The sequence below is a fragment of the Callithrix jacchus genome, chromosome 15 (genome assembly GCF_049354715.1).
Source record: "Callithrix jacchus isolate 240 chromosome 15, calJac240_pri, whole genome shotgun sequence".
Classification (NCBI taxonomy): Eukaryota; Metazoa; Chordata; class Mammalia; order Primates; family Cebidae; genus Callithrix; species Callithrix jacchus.
In genome coordinates, this window is record NC_133516.1 from 35,075,059 (window position 1) to 35,098,881 (window position 23,823).

Genomic DNA, 23,823 nt, shown 5'->3' on the forward strand with positions numbered 1-23,823 from the left:
AATTTTTCATACTGAATTAACTCTTTAAAAAAATATATACTCTTGGGCCTGGTGCAGTGGCTCACGCCTGTAATCCCAGCACTTTGGGAGACCAAGGTGGGTGGATCACAAGGTGAAGAGATCAAGACCATCCTGGCCAACATGGTAAAACCCTGTCTCTACTAAAACAAAAATTAGCTGGGCATGGTGGTGTGTGCCTGTAGTCCCAGCTACTCAGGAACCTGAGACAGGATAATCCTTTGAACCCAGGAGGCGGAGGTTGCAGAGAGCTGAGCTCGCACCACTGCACGCCAGCCTGGCGACAGAGTAAGACTCCATCTAAAAAAAAAAAAAAAAAGCTCTTGGACCTTGTGTTTTCCAAAGTAACTTATCTCCCTAGTAAAGCATATCAGTGCTTCATCTTCATGCGTGTATTAAATCTGGAGTTTGTCTCATTTATGTACAATATGCAAGACATAAATACCATGAAATAGCTAAAACAGGGAAAAAAGACAGTCCATTAATTTAATTCTGAACTTTCATTCAGCTGACCTAGCATACTTCCAGGCTAAAAAGGAACAGAGTAGGCCAGGTGTGGTGGCTCACACCTATAATTCTAGCACTTTGGATTGAGGCAGTGGATCACTTGAGGCCAGGAGTTCTAAACCAGCCTGGTCAATATATAGAAACTCTGTCTCTACTAAAATACAAAAATGAGTCAGGTATGATGGCACATGCCTGTAGTCCCAGCTACTCAGGTGGCTGTGACATGAGAACTGCTTGAACGTGGGAGGTGGAGGTTGCAGTGAGCCGAGATCGCACCACTGCATTCCAACCTGGGCGACAGAGTGACATTCTGCCTAAAAGGAAGACAGAAGAAAGAAGGAAGAAAAAAGGAACAGAGTAATAGCAGTATTTGCTCGGTGTTCAGATGGGATGTCTAGCTATACAGCAACTGATTATTCAAAATATGCTCAGGGCACAGATGCCAGTACTATCCTAAATTCAGGAGAACAGAACCACAGGGATTTGCAAAGTGATATTAGAGGAAAACGGCAGATTTTACCAACACTTTCTACTAAAAGCGTGATCATGTTTTAAGAGCTTATAAAGATGTTAAAGATACGTGGGCCACCTGTTTCTTCTGGCCACAGAAAAGCTATTTGCAGTGGGCTACACTGCTTTATGATACTTTCTGCCCTCAGTAACTCTCCAATTTTAACTTCAACCTGCATTTCTGCCCATGCTGGGACATGTTAGGAATTCCTTGACTGCCAGCCTGAGGTGTGGTATGGGGCACTTCAGGCTGCAGTCTGAGTACATCTGGCTGTGTTAATGTGGCCTGAGCCCTAAACCAGGGGTCTGGACACTGCCTTTCTTCTCCACCTGTGGAGCTTTATTCTCTTAAATTGGCAGCCACATCTGTGTCAGCATGACATCAGGGCTTGCAGGAGTTAAATTTGCTTGAAACTAACATCTGACACAACTTTTAACAGAACAACCAAACCTGGTTAATCCAAATCACTTTGCAAACTCCACATTTATTTGGATTAAAAAGCTTTAGATGAACAACAAAAAATGATACATACATGTTATAAGACTAGTTACCACGTAAACCTCAGATGATATGATACAGAAATTAGAATAAACCAAGTTTTAATCAGGTCTGAAAACATTCAAGCTCGAAAGTCATCACCAATTTGGGGATTTTACAGAAATAAGTGCCCCCCTCAGTTCTTCCTCATAGGAAGGGAAGAGTGCATTTAAAAAAAAAAAAAACAGTTAAAGGCCTTTTAAATCAGTTGGCTGACAAACATACTATTTAAAACCTATAGTTTCCCCTCTGTCCCCCCACCTGCAATATAAACAATTCTCCACAGGAACTTACATTTTGAAAACATTTAGTCCATTATACCTTCTAAGCCACATTACTAGTTCCTAAAACTTATGAAAAAAAGATGTATAGTTTACTTGTATTTTCTTAAGTCAGAATTTTTTTTTTTGGTTTTTCTTTTTTGAAGATGGCTGACCTCAAATCGTATATCCTAAATATTAATGGATATCCTCCACGTTAATATACAGAAAGACATGATTCTAAAATAAATACATAGGCTTTTTTTTTTAAACTTAATTAGGGCCTGTCCAGTGATGCCCTGGGCCAGCGCTGCACTGCCTTAATTAGGGAAGCCCCTGGCTGGATCTCTGTTTCCTACAGCACCTCTAGGCACTGAGAAGGGAGGCTTCTAATGACCCACGTGGCCCCCAGTGAAGTTTTTTTAGAGGCTCCCCAAAGAAGTCTCATCCAGACCTTAAAGGGAAATAAAATGAATGCATGAAATAAATAAATAATTTAACCACAACTAAATTTCATGTTCTTTGGTGTAATTCAAGGATGTCTAGAAACAAAATAATCTGATTGCATTATACAGTCCATGATGATTCAACTGCCCAAATAGCCAGGAACTGAAGATTTATCTGACTCAGTTTAACAGTAAGGTACCGACACACTACTGCAATACATTTTTTAAAATTCAAAATTATTTAAAATACTTGATGCAAATTGAAATCCAGTGGTTGACTAAAGGCAATTAAGTTAAAGGGCCTCCTGTATTTAAAGTATCTAGATACAAGAGACTTTTTTCCATTCTAAACTCTTTTGCCCTCATGATTTAGTAAGTACAGTAATTAAACATCTGGGTATTGATTCATAGCAGATTAAAAGGAAAAAAGCATCCTCTGAGAGTGACTATCAGCTTATAAACAGAAGTGGAAGCTCTGCCACAATGGCAACCACCCTGTTACAATAAAGCAGGTTTCAAAAACATGCCACCAAGTGAAACAGTGTTCCTACTGTCTGCCATCCTATGCTGCCTTCAAATGTTTATTCTAGGATCATATAAGAAAGAGGGTCACCAAACCCAAGTGTCTGGGATCTGTAATGGTCCTTCTAATGAGCATTTTATTAAATTATGATTCCCTTCTGCAATTCAAAAGCACAAGCTAAATTTTAAAAATATTTTAGAAAGTATTAAATTTCTGGTTGAGAATTACAACAATGTTGAAACTTAGAAAAAACACATCTGATAATGAGGAAATAAAGAATACTAAAACATACTTGTATATGAAAGCAATCTACCCATTCACAATTATGCTTCTTACACAGCTCATATCTAGTTACACATTCACTTCCCCAAGTTAGGTTAGGTGTTATGTTTAAAAATAAATCACCTCCATGCATACCTTAATGCTTTCTTCAAGATGAACTTCAATGTTGTTCAATGTAACAGGTTTAAAATTTTAAATCATCTGATATTTATAGGCATACATTGTGAATTCATTATAAATACATCAAAATACCCTTAAACGTACCTGCCCAGACTAAATCTACCTCAGGGTTGTGCACATGTTCTGCAAAAATCACTGACACCATCGTCTACCTCATAGGTGCCTAATTCGGCACAAGAAAAGGTGCTTTTTCCCCTCCTGGTGTGCAGGAGGCACATTATCTGCAGAGAGTTGCACAGCACTGATTTCAGATTTCTGTAGTGAGCCTCTGAGTTAACAGACCAAATGTGCCATGTCTATCAAACATCTAAAACCTAAATAACCACCTTTCAAAGAATGCACTTCAACTGTAAGAAACAGCTTTTGCAGAAAGTGGCTTAAGATATTCAGGCACATGAAACAAACACAAGTACACTCCCCTCTCTAAGATGTAAACTAGGACAAACTTCACATTTCATTATCAATTTAAACTATTCTGTAAACTCGTGTGTGTGTGTGTGTACTTTTTTTTTCATTTTGTTCTTTTATATATATAAAAAAACCCAAAACCAAAAAAACAAAAACCCCAAGCCAAGACAAAACCTCTAATGGTTTCAGTTCCATGGCAACAAGTAAAAAGATAAAACTCCAAGTCTACATATACAGCCAATTATGAAACTGGTTTTAAACGAAGGAAACATATGCAAAAAAATCTTTGTGTATTTGATAAAGTCAACTTAATATAACAAAAACAAATTGAAATAGCTTATTAAAAGTGTCCTTATATAAAAATGGCCTTGTGATGTACAGTAAAATGCAATAAAAATTATCCTTTGTTCCTTTCCCCCCACCCCCAGTAACTAAAATGGCTACTGTTCCACAACTCTTTATGCTTCTATAAAAAAGAAACGTAATTATGTGATTAAACGTTTTCTAGGTTGTATGCTTGGCGAATGTTGAGGGTGTCCCGGAGCATCAAATCTCGAAGGCGCCAGAGGGCATCTGCCATGGTGGTGTGGGCCCCTTTGCTTTTCAGCCAGTGAGAGGGTAGGCGGCTCTCCTGTTCTTTTGACAAATGGACATCCCGTCTTCGAGCTGAAAATTAAAGTACAGAGAGACAGAAAATGGAATTTTAAGTTGACAAAATTTCCCTCAGTTCTAAGATCTGACAGACTTATTGAAACACAAAATATTTAATATTTATTAAATAATACAAATTTTAACTGCAGAGTATTTCCAGGCACATTTCTTGTATCATTTTACTAGGCACTAAAAGATCTGATCACACACACACACACACACACACACACATATGTATGTGTGTATATATACATATGAGATGGAGTCTCGCTCAGCTCCCCAGGCTGGAGTACAGTGGCAAGATCTTGCTCACAGCAACCTCTACCTCCTGGGTTCAAGTGATTCTCCTGTCTCAGCCTCCCCCAAGTAGCTGGGATTACAGGTGCCCACCACCACGCCCGGCTTATTTTTGTATTTTTAGTAGTGACAGGGTTTCACCATGTTGGCCAGGCTGGAATTTCTGACCTCAGGTGATTTGCCCACCTTGGCCTCCCAAAGTGGTGGAATTATAGGAGTGAGCCACCGCTCCTGGCATGATCATTAGTATTTTTTTGTAGGCATCCTTAATATTTAATAATTACTTCAATGTTAACAAAAATTCCTAAAAAGGTAAACATGTGAAGAAAGGGAAAAGAAATGAAATTACCAAAGTTGGTTTAGAAATCAAGAACAAGTAGAAACTTGTAAACTTCTCTCCATAAACTACACAAGTACTTCAGTACTTAACTGAAAATACATTAAATGTGTTGAACTAAATGAAGAGCCTAATAGGTTTCTAATATTTTTTTCCTTTTGTTAAATTGAGGTAAAATCGCTTTTTTTTGAGACAGAGTCTCATTCTGTTGCCCAGGCTGGAGTGCAGTGGTGCAATCTTGGCTCACTGCAACCTCCACCTCCTGGATTTAAGGGATTCTCATGCCTCAGACTCCCAAGTAGCTGGGATTACAGGCACCTGCCACCATGCCTGGCTAATTTTTATATTTTAGTAGAGATGAGATTTCACCATGTTAGCCAGGCTGGTCTTGATCTCCTGACCTCAAGTGATCTGCCTGCCTCAAACTCCCAAAGTGCTGGGATTACAGGTGTGAACCACTGCTCCCAGCCCTCATCTGTCAAAGTTTTAAATTTTTTTTTGTAGAGACAGGGTTTTGCCATGTTGCCCAAGGCTGGTCTCAAACTTCTGAGCTCAAGTGATCTGTCCACTTAAGCCTCCCAAAGTGGGAGCCACTGTGCCTGGCCAATAATTTTTATTTACCCAAATGCATCTATACTAATGTCAAAATACCTGGAAAAAAATAAGAATATACTTAAAAAGATGGCAGGGATGTTTATGAGAAAACTAGGCTTTGACATTTGGCAAAAAAGAAAAAATTTTTTTTTTTAGGCCGGATGTGGTGGCTCATGCTTATAATCCAAGCACTTTGGGAGGCTGAGGTGAGTGGATCACCTGGGGTCAGGAGTTCGAGGCCAGCCTGGCCAAAATGGCTAAACCCTGTCTTCACCAAAAATACAAAAATTAGTCGGGTGTGCTCAGGAGGCTGAGGCACAAGAATTGCTTGATCTTCTTACGCTGTTTGATTAAAAAAAAAAAAATTGCTTGAACCCGGGGGTCAGAGGTTGCAGTGAGCCAAGACTGCACCGCTGCACTCCAGCCTGGGCGATACAGTGAGACTGTCTCAAAAAACAATTTTAAAAAACCCAAAAAGCATTTTCAGGCTGGGCACAAGTGGCTCACCCCTGTAATCCCAGCACTTTGGGAGGCGGGCAGATCACTTGAGGTCAAGAGTTTTAGACTAGCCTGGCTGATACGGTGAAACCCCATCTCTATTAAAAAATGTAAAAATTAGCCGGGCAGGGTGATGTATGCCTGTAATCCCCGCTACTCGGGAGGCTGAGGCAGGAGAATCATTTGAACCCAGGAGGCAGAGGTTGTAGTGAGTTGAGATTGCACCACTGCACTCCAGCCTGGGTGACAAGAGTGAGACTTCATCTAAAAAACAAACAAAAAACAAACCATTTTCTGCATGTGATGTCAACATGCAAAGAAACTCCAAATCATTCTATGAAATATACAATTTAACTATGTAAGAAAAAGGGATGTTTATTGTATGAAATAATATACTAATAGCAGTGAGACAGCTTTAAGGAAGCATATGTTTCACAAAGGCTTATTTAGAAGGAATCTTCTTACCTGCCAGTGTCTGATCCCACTTGCTAATGCTGTTAGACTCAGCACTGAGTCCTTCAATGTATTTCAGGTAGGCCTCTGAGTGAAGAAGCCGCTGGGTCTTTGGTGGGGGAGCTACAAATATGGGTGTTGTTGGTTGCTGTATGACGGGGGGTCCGGCTGGATGTGGGCCGGGATATGGAGGTGGTGCCTGCTGCCCAGGAGGCCCCAAAACTCCCACCTGAAAGAGCACAGGGCCACATGGTGAGGCAAAACGATACTCTGCACATGTTCTGAGGAGGATAACTGGAATTCTGTCAAGTCCTAGAAAATCAAACTGGGAGGCTCACCTGTTGTCCATATGGACTTCCACCTGGTGCTGGAGTCCCTACCATAGGGGCCACTCCTTGGTTCATCACACCTATAATTCAGAATGCAATGGCACAGTTAGAGGCTCTGGGTTAAAATGACTAAAAAACTACTGTCTGATAAGAAATGATGCCATTCATAATTCAAACCTATGTACCTCTGCCCTTGAATGTTTGTGGCTAGGAATCCTGAGCACCCCAACAGGATGTTAATAGAAAGTTCTTTTGTTTCTAGGTACTTAAAAGTATAATACTAGAACAATCTGCAGATGTACATCAATTATGGCTTAGAAATGATTTGAACCCTGCATAAAATTCTAGTATTTTTCTAGGTAAGCTATTGTCAGAATATTCCTCTACATTGAAGGTGTTTTTCTTCTGATAACACATTCTCCTGCAATTGAAGCCTGTATTTAATTTCAGCAGGAATGACACTGGAATCAGGCTCAGCAGTAAGCAATGTGCTAGGATAGTAGGGACACAAGGGAAGAGGCTGTGGAAGTACATAAATAAGCTTTGTGAAGGCTGAAGGCACAGCCTTGCTATCCCCTTCCAGACCACCAGCAGCTAGTTCTAACTGGAGTCACTAGTGTTGGCAGAGAGAGAACACCTCAGTCTGATGGAGTATCACTCTGAAAAGGAATCATCTGAAGGGCTGGGTGCAGTGGCCCACACCTGTAATCCCAGCACTTTGGGAGGCTGAGGTGGGCAGACCATGAGATCAGGAGTTCAAGACCAGCCTGGCCAATATGGTGTAACCCCGTCTCTACTAAAAATACAAAAATTAGCTGGGCGTGGTAGTGCACCTGTAATCCCAGCTACTTAGGAGGCTGAGGCAGAAGAATCGCTTGAACCTGGGAGGTGGAGGTTGCAGTGAGCCGAGATCTTGCCACTGCACTCCAACCTGCGCGATAGAGTAAGACTCCATCTCGAAAAAAAAAAAAAAGGAAAGAAAAGGAATGATCTGAAGTGAAGTAACCTTGTTGCTATGATTTTATATGCAAAATGACAAAGGAAAGAGACTTCATGGCCCTACTATATTTGTTCTATGTCTCTGATGATAATTTTGTAAGCTTCCCTCAGTGAATGCTCATGAGCAATTGTTGTCTCACAGGCACTAGTTGATAATAACGAGATGTCCTAAATTTAGTGTCTGAGGCTTATTTCAGGGCACATATTTGCTATTCTGATAAAATACAGAAATAGGCAAGGAACCCAGTTAATTAAAAAGAAACCTATAATGGTGGTGAACTGTTCTTGAAAATGCAAACAAATCCTGCTGGCTGTGTAGAAGGATCGAGAGGAGGTAACTTCATAGTGTATAGTCCCTCTGGATTAAAAATCATGATATTCCGTCCAGGCAGAAGCAGGTCATCATTCTTAAGTTCAGAAATGTTTCATGAATTTGCATGTCATCTTTGTGCAGGAGCCATGCTAATCTCTGAATTGTTCCAGTTTTAGTGTATATGCTACTGAAGCAAGCACTAAGGTTCAGAAATATTAAATGCCACTTCCAGGAAGCATAAGAGAGCCTCTTATTTGTTAGAAAATAACAAGTAAGAAAGCGTCTGTTTAAAAAGCAGGAAGTTTTATATTCCAAGTACCCTGAAGTGCACCTGGATCACGAAAGAAGAATCCTGATGATTATTCATGAATGAAGAGCTTCATGAAGAGGTTGTGGTGGGTAAGCTGCTGCTCCAGCAATATATTATTAATGTCTGTGCCTACCACCTCCCTGCACCCTGGGACACTCACCCACCTTAGACTCTACAACATGGTGTGGCTCCCTAAAATGCCTAAATCATTGCTTTGCAGGGCAGCAAAAACAAATCAGTAAACTCTTCTGCTTCCTCTCTTTACGAATGGCATGCTGGGGCAAGGGGTGAGAATGTGAGCTGAGTCGACGGAAGAGCTCACTGAATTCCCCACTCCTCTAAGCCTGCTCAGATGTGCATTTGTAGGCACTAACAGCGGGTCTTCCCTGTCTCCTCAATTCTTTCTTTTTAAAAATTAAATAAAAACAGACGTGGGGTTTCATCATGTTGCCCACTGGTCTTGAACTCCTGGGCTCAAGCAATCCTCCCACCTTGGCTTCCCAAAGTGCTGGAATTACAGGAGTTGAATCACCACGCCTGACCCTGTCTCTTCAATTCTAAGCAGGTGTGTTAGGCTTCTCTCAAATTCAGTTTAGAATTTCAGGAAGGAGGAAAGGAAGACAGCTATGCCCCAACATCCACCAAAAGACATCTGCAACCTAGAGGGTACTGGCCTTAGACGTGGCTCTAAGTCGTGGTTAGACTAAGTGCACCTAGAAGGTGTCGACTCCAGCCTGGTCTTACTGACTCAGTGATACCCTGTGTCAAGGTGAGAGGGCAAAGAATTAAGGCCAAGTCTACCTGCCACATGGGAACATTCATCTTATGACTGACTCCTACTGCAATAGCAATTCACACACAGTTCACTGTTTTCATATGAAGCACCTAACTCTACAAACAATTCCTCCTCTGGGAACACCTGGAGCAAATGCTTCTGTGGAAATATGGCCATATTCTAAGCAATACTCACAAAGAGTGTGGCTGGAGGCTCCAGGCCAGGCCACAAAGTTTGCTCACCCTGCACACTGCTGGATGCACCCTCCAAAGCATCATTTGGTACCCTCCAAAACCCTATCGCTGGTAGGTCCGACACAGGTATAAGCAAGTTTAACAAGTTTCCACCCACATTTTACCATCTGGTTTGGGTCCTTAGCTGATATTTTAGGTAAGGGACCAAATGCTTCCCAAGTCTTCCAAAGGTCACATTCCCTCCATCCAGATTATAGCTAAGAGTTCTTTTGCATATGATGGCAATTAATATGAGAACATGTGGTTTTCTTTTCATTTTTCTTCAAAATGATTTTCAACTTGCTAATTCATTATAAAGTGAAAATGAATGTAGCTATTTCTGGACTCCATTTATATATTTCTTTTTTTTTTTGAGACGAAGTCTCACTCTGCCACTAGGCTGGAGTGCAGTGGTACAATCTGGGCTCTCTGCAACTTCCGCCTCTTGGTTCAAGTGATTCTTCCACCTCAGCCTCCCAAGTAGCTGGGACTATAAGCACGCACCACCCCACCTGGCTAATTTTTTTGTATTTTTAGTAGAGATAGGGTTTCACCATGTTGGCCAGGATGGTCTCGATCTCTTGACCTCGTGATAAGCCTGCCTGGGCCTCCCAAAGTGCCGGGATTACAGGCGTGAGCCGCTATGCCCGGCCTCCATTTATGTATTTCTATATGAAAGAACTTCTAAGTTTCTGTTGACAGACAAACCAATAACTACAGCTAGGAGTGTAGACTAAGCTGCTCTTTAATGTCAGGCTTTTTTTTTTTTTTTTTGAGACAGGGTCTTACTCTGTGGTTCAGGCTGGAGTGCAACGCTGCAATCACCACTCACTGTAGCCTCTGTCTCCCTGGGCTCAGGTAGTTCTCCCACCTCGGCCTCCTGAGTAGCTGGGGCTATAGGTACATGTCACCACCCCTGGCTAATTTTTATAGAGACGGGGTTTCACCACGTTGTCCAGGCTGGTCTTGAACTCCTGGGCTCAAGTGATTCATCTGCCTCGTTCTCTCAAAGTGCTGGAATTACAGGCATAAGCCACTGCACCTGATATGTCATGCCTCTTAGGGAACTCACATACAGAAAACTAATTCAGTAAAAATTCATTCTCTCCCTCCTTTTTGTTTCTAAGACAGACAGAGTGAAAGATTTCTGAAGAGTTCTAAATTAGCAGCTCTGCAATCTCCTTAGAAAGGCTGCTTGAGAGAAGTAGGAGATGGAATAGGTACTCTATACCCTGTGAGATAAGAATTGCACCAGAGGGAAAAATGCAACTCAAAAGCAAAAAGTGCTTTTATATGTTACTCTGAACCAGCAATCTGAGAAAATGCATTCACTGTTAAGAGGGCACAGCCTTCTAGGCTGTCTGGCTTTTTGAGGATATGCCAAATTAGTTGAGTGGTGATACAGTAGCCTCTTGTCCTTTGGTTTGCTGAGTCTGACCTCTGCCATGTGTCTTATGCTGCTGCCAGGCAGCCAGGTACACAAAGGCACAAGTGCTGGGCCACCTGCTCAATGCACAGGACATGCCCCACTGCTGACAACCTTGGGATTCTCAGGGAGGGAAGGCCTGGCCACAACAAGCCACGGGTGCCTCCTGGAACAATTGGTTGAAAGAGGAAAAAGAGAATATGAAGATGAGATTAATGAGTGAATGAGGATGAAGTTCTTACCCGGTGGTGGGATGCCTGGGAGGCCAGGCACACCTGGCGGAAGATGGTGGGGTGGAGGCCCCCCAGGGTGAAGTGGCTGCATGCTGCCCATGCTAACAAGGCCATCAACTGGGCCCTGCAAAGGTGGAAGGCCTGGAGGATAGCCACCCATCATGCCTTGAAGGACACAACAAATTTCAGACATGCATCATTAACATGCAACATGAGCTAAGTAATAACAACCAACCCCCACATGCACTACCAGTGAATAAAGCACCCTTAGTACTGCATGATATAACAGCAATTAGTGCAATTATTTTGTTGCAATCATGAACAAAATAAAGTTACAAATATGAGACCCAACACTTTGAGATAAATTAGTACTTAGTACACTATTATTTGTAGTTATTTTCCCTGGGGTAAATAAGCTGTATGTTTTCAGTTAAATAACAGTAAAAAGTGCTAGTAACAGCCTTCCCAAAGTCATAATTATTGCAAGCTGTTCAAATAGAATGACCAATTCTGCCGACTGCAGTTCTAACTGAATAGTATAAACCCCATCATTCCACTCTGCCCACACTCATATGCCTATCATGGGTACACATGAGGGGAAACAGGAATGGAGGGGAATGAGGTGCACAGTCCTGATCACAAAGCATGGTTCTCCAGCTTGGGGGCAAGAATTTTTCAAGACTTTTACATCTCCTCCTCCTCCTTTCTAGCCTTATTACTACTGCTAAGAATGGATCGTGTTTGGCCTTGAGCCGGGGAACAGATTCGAAGAACCATCACAGTGAATGGTATTTCATTCTTTAGATCTAAAAATGTAATAAAGATAAAACCTAAACCCTCCCAAACTAACCAAACCCAGGTCACTCAAGAGCCTACACACACACCTTACGGAGGAATGGCTGGAGAATCAGGCTCTGCTGACATGAGAAAATGCCAAATGTCATCAGTCTCCAAGCTCAAATGTCCTCATATAAACCTTAACAGGGAGCATTTTAACTTGAGGTACACAATTTCTGTGAACAGAGAGGCTTTTCTTCCTTTATTTTCAAAGTGTACCTATACATGACAAAATATTTTCTACTGGCTAGAAAAAAGTTTCAGCAAACAAGTATTTTTGGCAGAAGAAATGAACGTAAGAAAAAAAATTCAAACTGTCAAGGACCTATCAAAAGACCTTTAAAACCACATGGCATTTTTTTTTTAAACAAGGAAAACAATTTGACTTTTCTGGGATTTGTAATGATCATTATGAACAAGAACACAAAGCTCCCCCAAAATGCAGTCACCTTTGGTCACAGCTTCTTGCAAAGGGAGGGTTGAGGGACTGGTGCCAAACCTCATTTTTATAAAATACTCTATGTAAAGGGACTCTGTCAAACAGTGGAAAACTTCAGATTCTGAGAATTTTACTCTTTGACTTTCCCTGAAGATTTCAAAGATATTTATTTATAGAAGTTTAGTCTTTTAAGGTTATGAAATTACTAAAAATTCTGAGATCGATTCACTGTGCTTCATTATTCATACCTAAGCTGACTGACAAACTTACAATTACATGTTTTAAACCAAATGACAAAAATTTGAATAGTAATCTCTCTATACATATAATAGAATTATGAGTTTTACTATTTTTTTTTTAAATGAGAGTTCAGAGAGTAAAAACTACTTTTGAACAGACACCATCATCTTAAACATGAGATCCAATGCTACCAATCTGCCTTTTAACCACACCACCAGTTATAGCTTTTAGGGATAAGTAGGTGGGAAATTTAAGGATGTTAAGAGGCTTTGCTTTCAATTACAAAAGCCCATCTGAACGCAGCCTTCACGGGCTGTGGTTGAATAAATTATTAAGAACTGAAAGACATGACACTTGTCTTCATTAAACTGTACTTTGGCATTTATTATCCCAGTCACATGTGTTCAAATGAGCTTCAATGCTTGTAAGCAAAGCTGGTCTCAAGATAGCAACCAGGCTAATAAGTAAGACTCAGGCCCTAAGAAACCTGTAAGACCATGAAAAATCATCCTCTTAGCTGCAGAATTCCCCCTGAGGACCAAAGAGTGGTTACTGTAGAGCATGCTTGCTTTTCACTCCCAGGGCCCAGAAGTCTAGCCAGCACACCCTAAATAATGGAGCAGGGGCTTTCTGGAGGGCCCAACTTCCTCATCCATAGAGTTCTATAATGTTATTCCCCAACAGGGAGCTAAAATGCTGCAGCTGCTGTTTTTTAAAAAAAACGTTTTTAGCTGTTTGTATTCATTTTGTTAATGTGTCCCTGGGTTTTGAAGTCAAGGGCACAGTGCCACAATGTCACACATCAAATAGAACAAAACAGGATGTCAATGAGGGAATTCTAACTTTCAAACTCCCCATGTTTAAGGCCTGATTTCTAAAAACCTCTGGAACCCCATTAACCAAAATGGGCCATGGAATAGAGCAGGCGATTATGAGATTTGTTAGATCAACATCAGTTACACTGAAAGTACCGAAAGCCATGATTCAGATGTGCTTTGGCGAGTGCAACTGCTGAGTTCAGCGACAGTGCATTTGAGAACTTGCCATCACAAAAGTTAGGAGCAACAATGGAAAAGTTATCCTATGCTACTCTTCCTTAAAAAGCAAAAACAAAAACAGCATCCCAACAAGCCTGCCTTGAACAACACTATCTTGGACTCCCTGTGAAAAGGTCAGACTTAAGAAGAAACACAGGTCGCTGGTACAGACCTCACCAGGCTTGGAGAGATCTCAAAGAAGGGGCCTGAGAAGTGGTCTGCAGGCTTCTCATTGGAGACATGTCAGACAAAGATATTCAATTCAAGAAGAGTCAGATTTGCTATGACTACCAGAACCAGAGACAACACACACAGGCAAACCACATTCATCATTTTCTTTTTTTTTTTCCTTAAATATGTGACTGGGATACTAACAGAAAATGCAGTTTAATGTAATTAAAGAGAAAAGCATTACAGAGTGGGCACAATGAATTGAATAAGGACTTTGTATTCTATTTAGCAGTCATGCACATTGGTGACCAAGAAAGGATTTACAATTCATTGTCAAAAAAATCCTTTTAAATGGTCAGTCTTTTAAGGATGGCTGCAGCAGAACAAGGCAAACTGAATACTGGAATGAGACGGGAAAATCAACACCACCTAAAGATTGGTTTTGTGTTTTCTCTTGGGAGTCCCTCTAGAACAGAATTAAGGCTCTACTTTCATATTTTCTGCTATAGCGCTCTATCAAGAGCAGTCTGGGGTAGAGACCATCACCAGACCATGTCCATAGCCAGGGAAGAGCTGCTCCCTACCAATTCCCAGGGTTGGGCCCAGGGCCCATTTCTGGGGCAGAAGGGAGGCATTGCCTGTATGGGAAAGGCAATATAGGACAACATGGATGACTTCAAACTTTGAATCTGTCATGAGAAAAGGTAATAGACCGTGGCCTACTCCTTATTGGAGAAAAAAAAAATGAAGGAATTTCTTAAAGTGGAAAAAAATGGTCTTAGCTCCTGTTTTTACCTGCAACAGGTGTCAACTGCTGATTGAGCATCCCCATTGGTGTTGGTGGTGGCACCACCCCCATGAGAGCCCCCACAGGGGTGGCTGCTCGGGGAGAAGCACTCGGCTGCTGTTGCTGTGCTGCTCGCTCTCTCTCCTGCTGCTCAGCAACTTTAGCTGCCCGCTCTGTAAAGGCATTTCAGATTTTCAATTCTGTTTTTAACCCAGGAATTCAAAATACCATCCATTGCATTCAACAGGACTAGTAAAAACACAGGCAACAGTTCTGTCTCAATGGAAGGAACAGTAGATGACTAGTCTCAACACAGGAGGAGTCGGGCCGATTTCACTTGGTAACCTAGAGTCCAGCTTTCCTATCCCATCTTGAGAACTGGTCTGCAAAGATTTCAAGAATGTTAAGACTGCAACACACATTCAGAAAGCACAGGTTTTATGTAAACACGTCACCAGCATAACCACCATGGTTAATCTCACGAGGCACCCTGAAGATGAGAAGCGCTACCATTATTCTAGTATTAATAGCATTACAGATTATTTATAATTTCAACATGAAGCAATTCCATGGCCCATTATATTTTTTGGTACAATTGTTACTTACTATATGTATTTCCTGATTCTTTGTACCCAATTTTACTAAGATTTGAGGACTCATCATGAGTGTCATGGGGTTTAGCAGCTGAAGAAAATTAACTCTGTAAGGGAAAAGTAGCTGACTGCCTCCTCCAGAAGGTTTTAGGGTAACAACTAATTTCTACATTCTAATGAAGCAAAGAAGTCATGTTTAATAAACCCCAAGGGAAAAAATGCATTATATTTCCGGCTACAATCAACGGAAGCAGAGAATTACATATATATACATGTATGTAGCAATGGACAATGTACTGAAAGAACCAGGTTTCCTGAAGCTGAGCAGTCCGATACTGACCATAAACCACCCTAAATCAGTGAAAATTCTAGAATTCCTCTTATTTCATTCAAAATGCAAAAAGAGCATTTGCTGTGGCCATTCTGGGCTGTGGAATACATCCTGCTACCTTCCCCCTTCCATGCCCTGAGCAACTCTGTTTGCATCTCCAGAGCCAGCAGCTCCAATGATCATGTTTCCAGTGTTTTTAGGAGCTAGTGGACTGGACCCCTACTGAAGAACTCCTGAAATGTTGTATTTCTAAAGCTTTCACCATATAGAGTTTCTTGTCTCACCATTAATAAATAGAAAATCCCCCCACTCATCACATAGGCAAATGGAGGCTGGGAGACAGGCAGTCACTTGTCCAAGGATACAGAGAGAACCAGCAACCTATGGCCCTAACTCCTGATATCACACTCCAACTACCACACATAAACCCTCCAACATGGAACTCAACACCACTGATTTGAGGAGGGGGAAAATAGCTCAAGGTCATATGACTTTACAGAGAATCAAGAAGCTACAGCTCCAGTCCTCTTTTAAAGTAAGAATATGAAAGTCAAGCAATCAAAGGCCTCTTCCCTGTGACAGAGTTGCCTGCATAACCTTATCATTACTAAGACTGTCCTAGTTTACAAACTCTTTGTTTGATGAGTATGAGTATGAGAGAGACGAGGGCCATTTGAACAAACTATTTACTTGAGCTAGCAGTAAAAAAAAAAAAAAAAAAAAAAATCAATATAAAATCCCACTTCAAATTCTAGTATTTTCATTATACATATGATACAGTAAAGTGGGAAAGCAAAAATAAATAAATAAATAGATAGGAAAAAAGCAAAAAAAAAAAAAAAAAAAAAAAAAATAAGGCCTCCAGATTGAGTATTGGTCTGGCTACCCAAACTCCAAACTTTGGGTTTTGAATTCAATAGGAAAGAACATGAAAAGTTCAGATTTTATGTCTCAGGTAGATGCTGCTGAATCATATAACTTCACCTCATTAGGTTCTCACTCATTTTCAGACTCCCCTTTGAATTTGGAACAATGTTCCAGATGCCATCACCTCTCCTTCTCTTCCTGATCCAGTGTTTTTACCTTCATAGTATCTTCAGGTATCTCTCTCCTGCCCACACTCTAAATAACCAGCCACCCAGCACTGGCTTCATTTGCCTTGCTGCTGCTGCTGTGCTACTTTCTCAGCAACATCCAGGTGAGCTTAACTTCCAACGCTCCTCCAGCTGAGTGGTACAGTAGGTCTTAACTTTCACTAAGGTCAGAAATATCAAAGTTCCACAAAGTTCTAGGTTCTTAAGGAACTGACTAGGGTTTTTGAAAGAATACTCTTCAAAATATTAGTTCTTCAGGATATTCATAGGTACTACATAAATACCTGGTCAAATTTCAGAAAATGCCAGATAATAAGAAACAGGTTATTTACTGTTGGTCTTAAAGTCTTTAATGTGGGAATAGGCACCATAAGTTTCCAAGAGAGTGAGTTTGGAATGCTTCTCAAACTGGTTTTGCCACAAAATGTTTTTTGACTAAACATTGCAGGATTAGAATTCTCTGCAGAAGATCCTTGGGGAAGCCTGTCAGATAATTTCATAATAATCAATCAATTATAATAAATGAAAGGAGTAAAACTTTTTTTTTAAGCTTTTTTTGGAGACTTCATAAATTTTAATAAAGGGGGCAGCCTAAATAATTAGTTTATGTTTGCCAGAAAATAACAGAACTGTACCCACCTACGAAGAGTAGTGGTTGACCATTGTAGAGAGAATAGCTCTAAACTGGCAAAATGAATCAATATATAAAATTCCAGATGGAAAAGATACAGCTCAAAGGATAATAGTCCTGCCTAATCTAATGTTTACTACTAATTTCTTTATTAAATCCATGTCTGATATTAAAACAAAAACAAAAACCCAACAACAAAAAACAAAAAAATCTCAAGTATTTGTCCCTAATGGCTAAGAACCACCAAATTCTTGAATGAAAGCTCATTGCCCAAAGTGACCTAATTAGAATAAAAGGAAAATAAAGGCAATTGAGCTTTATCAAAAAGACCCAAATATCTTAAAAGTAGCTATAAATACAGATACAGTATAGCCAGGACTGACCCAGAAAACCAAGCACTTTAGTAAAGACTCAGCTTGGAGTTTAAATACATGGCTTACCAAGAGCCGTAACAGAAGATTACTGATTTTAAGAGGCCCTTTTCAGATGAATTTTAATTAAAATTATATTTAACATCATTGTACAATCATTCCCTGGCTCAACATGTGTGCTTACAGGGCTTAATGAAAGAAAAAAATCATGCAATTTTTAATAGCAAAATATTTTGGAGATTACAAAACCATAAGATCTTGAAAAAATATATATTTTGGAGAAATCTGCAGGGGAAAATACAACACCAGGATCAGAGGCCAAGTCAGGGGCAGTGCTCTGCTCAGTCAGGACAAGGCTGGCATCTAAATTACTGGTTGGGTGCCATTTGGAACAGTCCCCAACATAAAGTTCATGTGCAAGTGGTAAGAACAATAGAGTAAAACCTTTCTATGCACGTGCATTGCTGAAAACACCCCCCTGCTTAGAAAGACAGTTGTGCCCAGGCTCTATTTACCTTCATATTCCGCTTTCTTGGCTGTCTCAAGGTTTCTCCATTCTGTCCCCACCAGGCGGCTGAGCTCCCCGAAAGAGTAGTCTGGGTGTTGGGCCTTAATCACAGCCCTCATCTCACTGCTAAACAGGATGTAGCCACTCATGTTGATTTTCCGTTTGGAGCCTTCCTTCTTTGCACTGCCTTTGGCAGACTTTGGGGTAGACTGTAAGACAGAAAGCTTTTATGGTGCATCAGAACATTACCTTCGGTTAACTGCTCAAAATTTCAGAAGCCAGGAACATGTGATTCAATAGTTACTGCTTTATAGACACATTTGGTTTATATCTGGCTATTTTCTTGGTCAAAACACACCCATTCTTTGCCTATTACCATGTAAGAAATAAATGAAAGTTTTACTGAATTCCACGGCTGCAATCTGTAATGGTGACCTCACAATTAAGTCTTGAGAAAATTCTTTTTTTTTGACACAGGGTCTTGCTCTGTTACCAGGCTAGAGTACAGTGGTGCAATCATAGCTCACTGCACCTTGATCTCCCAGGCTCAAGTGATTCTCCTGCTTCAGCCTGCTGAGTAGCTGGGTCTACAGGTGTGCACCACCATGCCTGGCTAATTTTTAAAATTTTTAGTAGAGATGAGATCTCACTATGTTGCCCAGTCTGGTCTTGAACTCCTGAGCTCAAGTGATCCTCCTGCCTTGGCCTCTCAAAGTGCTGGGATTACAGATGTGAGCTGCTGTGCCTGGCCAATTCTTTAAAAAATTCTGAACGAGAAAAAAATACCAACAGAGATCACCTCAACCAAAAGATGAGGTCCTACAGAAGAAGAGATTAAAAAGACATGGGTAATAAAAGCTAAAGACAAACAGGGTGACGTTGCTCCTTATTGCTTTTCTTCAGTACAAGGAAGAGTCTTCTAACTAAGCCTGCCATTATGAAATTTTTAAGAGATATTAATTCTAAATTATTAATAGCATTAATATGATAGCTAAATTATTAATGGCACAGTTACATGATATAATTGTTGTCAATTAAAAATAAATGAATAAATCATAGCATTGACAAATTAAAATCTATTCCTTCCTGTAGAATTCTAAGTTAGAGCTCACATATGGGGGAGCTGGATGTCTTTTTACTTTGGTTTTGAGTCTGCTGCAAACCAAAGGTGGGAATAAGACAAGTAACAGGAACTTGTCACCTTCACCTGTGGGGGTGTGTAGGGCATGAGGTCCAGCTCACTGGCCAGGGGGGTCTGAAGCTGAGGTAGAGAAGGAGGTTCAATGACCTCACTATCTTCTTCTCCCATCTCTTCAATGTCATCATCTCCACCTTCTAACTCGGCAAATTTAGCTTCTAACAATTGGATCTTCTTTTCCAACAAAGGTGATGGCTCCTTCTGAGGAACAATTGGTTTTCTGAAAAAAGTGACATAAAAAAACCTAAAATCAGCTAACGCTCCCCCAGAATGATTCAGAAAGCAGTGTTCCACCTTAACGACTAGCAGTGACTTCTGGCAATCTGCAATGCACACTCTAAAGGCAGCATGGAAAGAGTTTAAATGTGTATTTATGAAATTACTTCTACTTAGAGATGTTTTGTTTTTAAATAATTCTGCTGAATACCTATAAAAGCACTGTGTTCAAGGTTGGGATCTAGTTGCCTATATACAGCAAAAAGAGTTTTTGGCCGGGTACAGTGGCTCATGCTTGTAATCCCAGCACTTTGGGAGGCCAAGGCAGGCAGATCACAAGGTCACGATTTTGAGACCAGCCTTACCAACATAGTAAAACCCCGTCTCTACTAAAAATACAAAAATTAGCCGGGTTTGGTGGCACATGCCTGTAATTCCAGCTACTCGGGAGGCTGAGGCAGAAGAGTCGTTTGAACCCGGGAAGCAGAGGTTGCTATGAGCTGAGATTACGCCACTGCACTCCAGCCTGGGTGACAGAGTGAGACTCTGTCTCAAAAAAAAAAAAAAAAAAAGTTTTCATAGTCTGTAAAACTGAGAAATCTCCTAACAGACAGGATATGAACCAGAACCAAGCGTTTCTACCTCATTCCACAGTTACTGAAGTCTAAGCCAAGGGCACTGCTAGAGTAGCTACCAGGACCCAGCAGATTATGAAGCTTTTCCTTTAATCTTTAACTGAATTAATAAATATTTTCTATTTGAATTATTTACTATTCTAGTTTAAAAGCTAATGAAAAATTAAAAACATGACTACACTACGTTGATGTAAGTTAATGGAAGTGCTCCTTTTCCTTAGTTTTCCAAGCTTTACCTGAAGTAGTAAATTTCATCATCTACCACTTTAGCAGAGAGTGAAAATCTCTTCAGTCCTTTGAATTTCTTCATCTGCTTGTCGCTCTCATTGTAGCGGCTCTCACAAAGCAGAATGTCATTTTCTGGTATTTCAGTTGGCCTGCAGGAGAGGAAGTCCTTGAATGACAATACAGCACACTTTCCTGAAAGAGAAAATTAGAAAGAAATTAAAGGAGTAAACTATGGTGGTAGTTAATAATTGTTTTAACATTTTATTATTATTATTATTTATTATTTTTTTGAGTTGGGTTTCGCTCTTGTTGGCCAGATTCGAATGCAATGGTGTGATCTGCTCACCACAACCTCCACTTCTTGGATTCAAGCAATTCTCCTGCCTCAGTCTCCTGAGTAGCTGGATTACAGGCATGTGCTACCACACCTGGCTAATTTTGTATTTTTAGTAGAGATGGGGTTTTCTCCATGTTGGTCAGGCTGGTCTCGAACTCCCAACCTCAGGTGATCTGTCTGCCCCAGGCTCCCAAAGTGCTGGGACTACAGGCGTGAGCCACTGCGTCCAGCCAACATATTATTTTTGGATGAATACATTCATATAATTAAAAATTAAAAAGAAATAAAAGAGGCTGGTTGTGGTGGCTCACACCTGCAATCCCAGCACTTTGAGAAGCTGAGGTGGGCAGATCTCTTGAGCTCAGGAATTCAAGACCAGCCTGGGAAACAAAGTGAGACCCCCAACTTCTACAAAAAACACAAAAAATTAGGGAGGCATATGGTACATGCCTATAGTCCCAGCTACTCAGGAGGCTGAAGTGGGAATCATCTGAATCTGGGAAGTTGAGGCTATAGTGAGCTGTGACTGCACCATTGCACTGCAGCCTGGGTGACAGAGTGAGACCCTGTCTCAAAAAAACAAACAAACAAACAAACAAAAAAACCCGATATAAAAGGATACGTATTGGCATAAGGATAGAATATATAGGTAAATGGAATAGAATTGAAAGTGTAGAAATAAACCCATATAATAGGGCTTTTACGGGCAATTGGTTTTGGATAAGAGTTTCAAGACAATTCAATGGGGGAAAGAATATTCTTTTCAAAAGACAGCATGGTACCAGGACAACTAAATTTCCATTTCTGCACATGAATGCAGTTGAACTCCTACCTACTATCACATATAAAAATTAATTCAAAATGGGCTGGGTATGATAGCTCAAGCCTGTAACCCCAGCGCTTTGAGAGGCCAAGGCAGGAGGATCACATGAGGTCAGGAGTTCTTACAGCCTGGCCAACATGGTGAAACCCTGTCTCTACTAAAACTACCAAAATTAGCCAGGCATGGTGGTGGGCACCTGTAATCCCAGCTACTCGGGAGCTGAGGCAGGAGAATTGCTTGAACCCGGGAGGTGGAGGTTGCAGTGAGCGGAGATTGAGCCATTGCACTCCAGCCTGGGTGACAAGAGCAAGATTCTGCACCCCCTCCCCAACCACCCCCCTCAAAAAAAGCACAAGCAACCAAAGGAAATAGGCTGCATTGGATGCAGTGACTCAAGCCTATAATCCTCGGCACTTTGGGAGGCTGAGGTGGGTGGATCACCTGAGGTCAGGAGTTCAAGACTAGCCTAGCCAACATGGTAAAACCCCATCTCTAATAAAAATACAAAAACAATTAGGTGGGCGTGATGGCACTCCCCTGTAATCCCAGTGACTCGGGAGGCTGAGGCAGGAGAATCGCCTGAAACTGGGAGGTGGAGGTTGCAGTGAGCCAAGAGCACCCCACTATACTCCAGCCTGGACAATAGAGCAATACTCATTGTGCTCCAAAGGATACTATCAAGAAAGTGAAAAGATAAGCCATACAAGAAAATATTTGCAAATCATATATCTAGTAAGAGTCTAGTATCCAGAATATATATTCCTATAACTCAACAATGGGACAAATACATAACCCAATTAAAAAATGTGCAAAAGATCTAAAGTGACATTTCTCTAAAGCATACAAGTGTCCAATAGGCACATGAAACAATGCTTAACATCACTCATCATTAGGGAAATGCCAATCAAAACCGCAATAAAATACTACTTCACACCCCATTAGGATGGCTATATTAAAAAAAAAAATAAAAAATCCAAAATGGAAAATAACAAGTGTTGGCAAGGATGTGAAGAAAATGAAACCCTTGTATCTTGTTGATGGGACTATAAAATGGCGCAGTTGCTGTGGAAAACAGTTAGGCAGTTTCTCCAAAAATTAAACAGAGTTATCATATGACCTAGCAATTCTACTTCTAAGTATATATCCAAAAGAAACCGAGGATCAAATCGATACTTACACAACACTGATAAGAGCAGTTTTATTCACAATAGGTAAAATGTGAAAACAACTTACAACTCCATTAACAGATGCAGGATACATATAATGAACATATAGTCTTAGGAATAAAATTCTGATATATGGTACAACATGGATGAACCCTGAAAACATTATGCTAAGTAAAATAAGCCCGACAAATGTTACATGATTCCACTTATATGCAATATCTAGAAAAGATAAAATTTATGAACAGAAAGTAGAATAGAGATTACTAGGGCTGGGGGAAGGGGAAAATAAAGAGTTGTTTAATGGATACAAAGTTTCTATTTGGGATGATGAAAAAGTTCTAGAAATGAACAGTGGTGATGGCTGTACAATATTGTTAAAGGACTTAAAGCCACTGAACTGTACACTTTAAAATGGTTAAAGCTGGGTGCGGTGGCTCATGCCAATAATCCTAGCACTTTGGGAGGCCGAGGCAGATCACCTGAGGTCAGGAGTTTGAGACCAGCCCGGCTGACATGAAAAAACCCTGTCTCTACTAAAAATACAAAAATTAGCCAGGCATGCCCCTGTAATTCCAGCTACTCAGAAGGCTGAGGCAGGAGAATCGCTTGAACCCAGGAGGCAGAGGTTGCAGTGAGCTGAGACTGTGCCACCGACGCCAGCCTGGGTGACAGAAAAAGACTCCATCTCAGGGGAAAAAAAAAAAAGGTAAAGATGATGAATCTTATCGACTCCAGCCTGGGTGACAGAAAAAGACTCCATCTCAGGGGAAAAAAAAAAAAAGGTAAAGATGATGAATCTTATGTCATATATATAAAACAATAAACTCCCATAAATGGCAGCATATCACTTGAAACTGTTTTGTATCAAATTTTGTCACAAAATAATGTCTTGGAGATCATGGCTTTTATTATTCAACTAGTTCCCTATAGATAAATAGCTAGGTTGTTTCCCAATTTTTGTTCTTCTACTGATGCTAAACAATGCTGAAATAAATCATTTAAGGCATATCGATTTGCACATAGGTGAATACATCTGAAGTATAAATTTCTGGAAGTATAAA

The 23,823-nt window shown here is 40.6% G+C and overlaps 1 protein-coding gene and 1 non-coding gene across 51 annotated transcripts in view; both read right to left on the reverse strand.

Moving 5' to 3' along the window:
- Window positions 1-1,500: 1,500 nt before the first annotated feature.
- PBRM1 (polybromo 1) overlaps window positions 1,501-23,823 on the reverse strand; it is a 153,596-nt gene continuing 131,273 nt past the window's right edge. For 32 of the 50 annotated variants that reach the window (XM_035275772.3, XM_035275757.3, XM_035275755.3 and 29 more), the window contains 8 exons: window positions 20,445-20,628; window positions 19,367-19,577; window positions 18,167-18,368; window positions 14,640-14,804; window positions 11,130-11,285; window positions 6,841-6,911; window positions 6,515-6,731; window positions 1,501-4,338 (listed from right to left, as the gene is read on the reverse strand). In XM_035275772.3, the coding sequence (XP_035131663.1) occupies window positions 4,166-4,338; window positions 6,515-6,731; window positions 6,841-6,911; window positions 11,130-11,285; window positions 14,640-14,804; window positions 18,167-18,368; window positions 19,367-19,577; window positions 20,445-20,628 (1,379 nt within the window). In that variant the 3' untranslated portion in view covers window positions 1,501-4,165. The remainder of the gene's footprint in view (window positions 4,339-6,514; window positions 6,732-6,840; window positions 6,912-11,129; window positions 11,286-14,639; window positions 14,805-18,166; window positions 18,369-19,366; window positions 19,578-20,444; window positions 20,629-23,823) is intronic. The other 18 variants (XM_035275781.3, XM_054245725.2, XM_078351116.1 and 15 more) reach the window with 3 other exon arrangements.
- Window positions 8,240-8,343, reverse strand: LOC118148142 (U6 spliceosomal RNA). Its single transcript, XR_004734931.1, has one exon. It is a non-coding gene; the product is annotated as a U6 spliceosomal RNA (small nuclear RNA).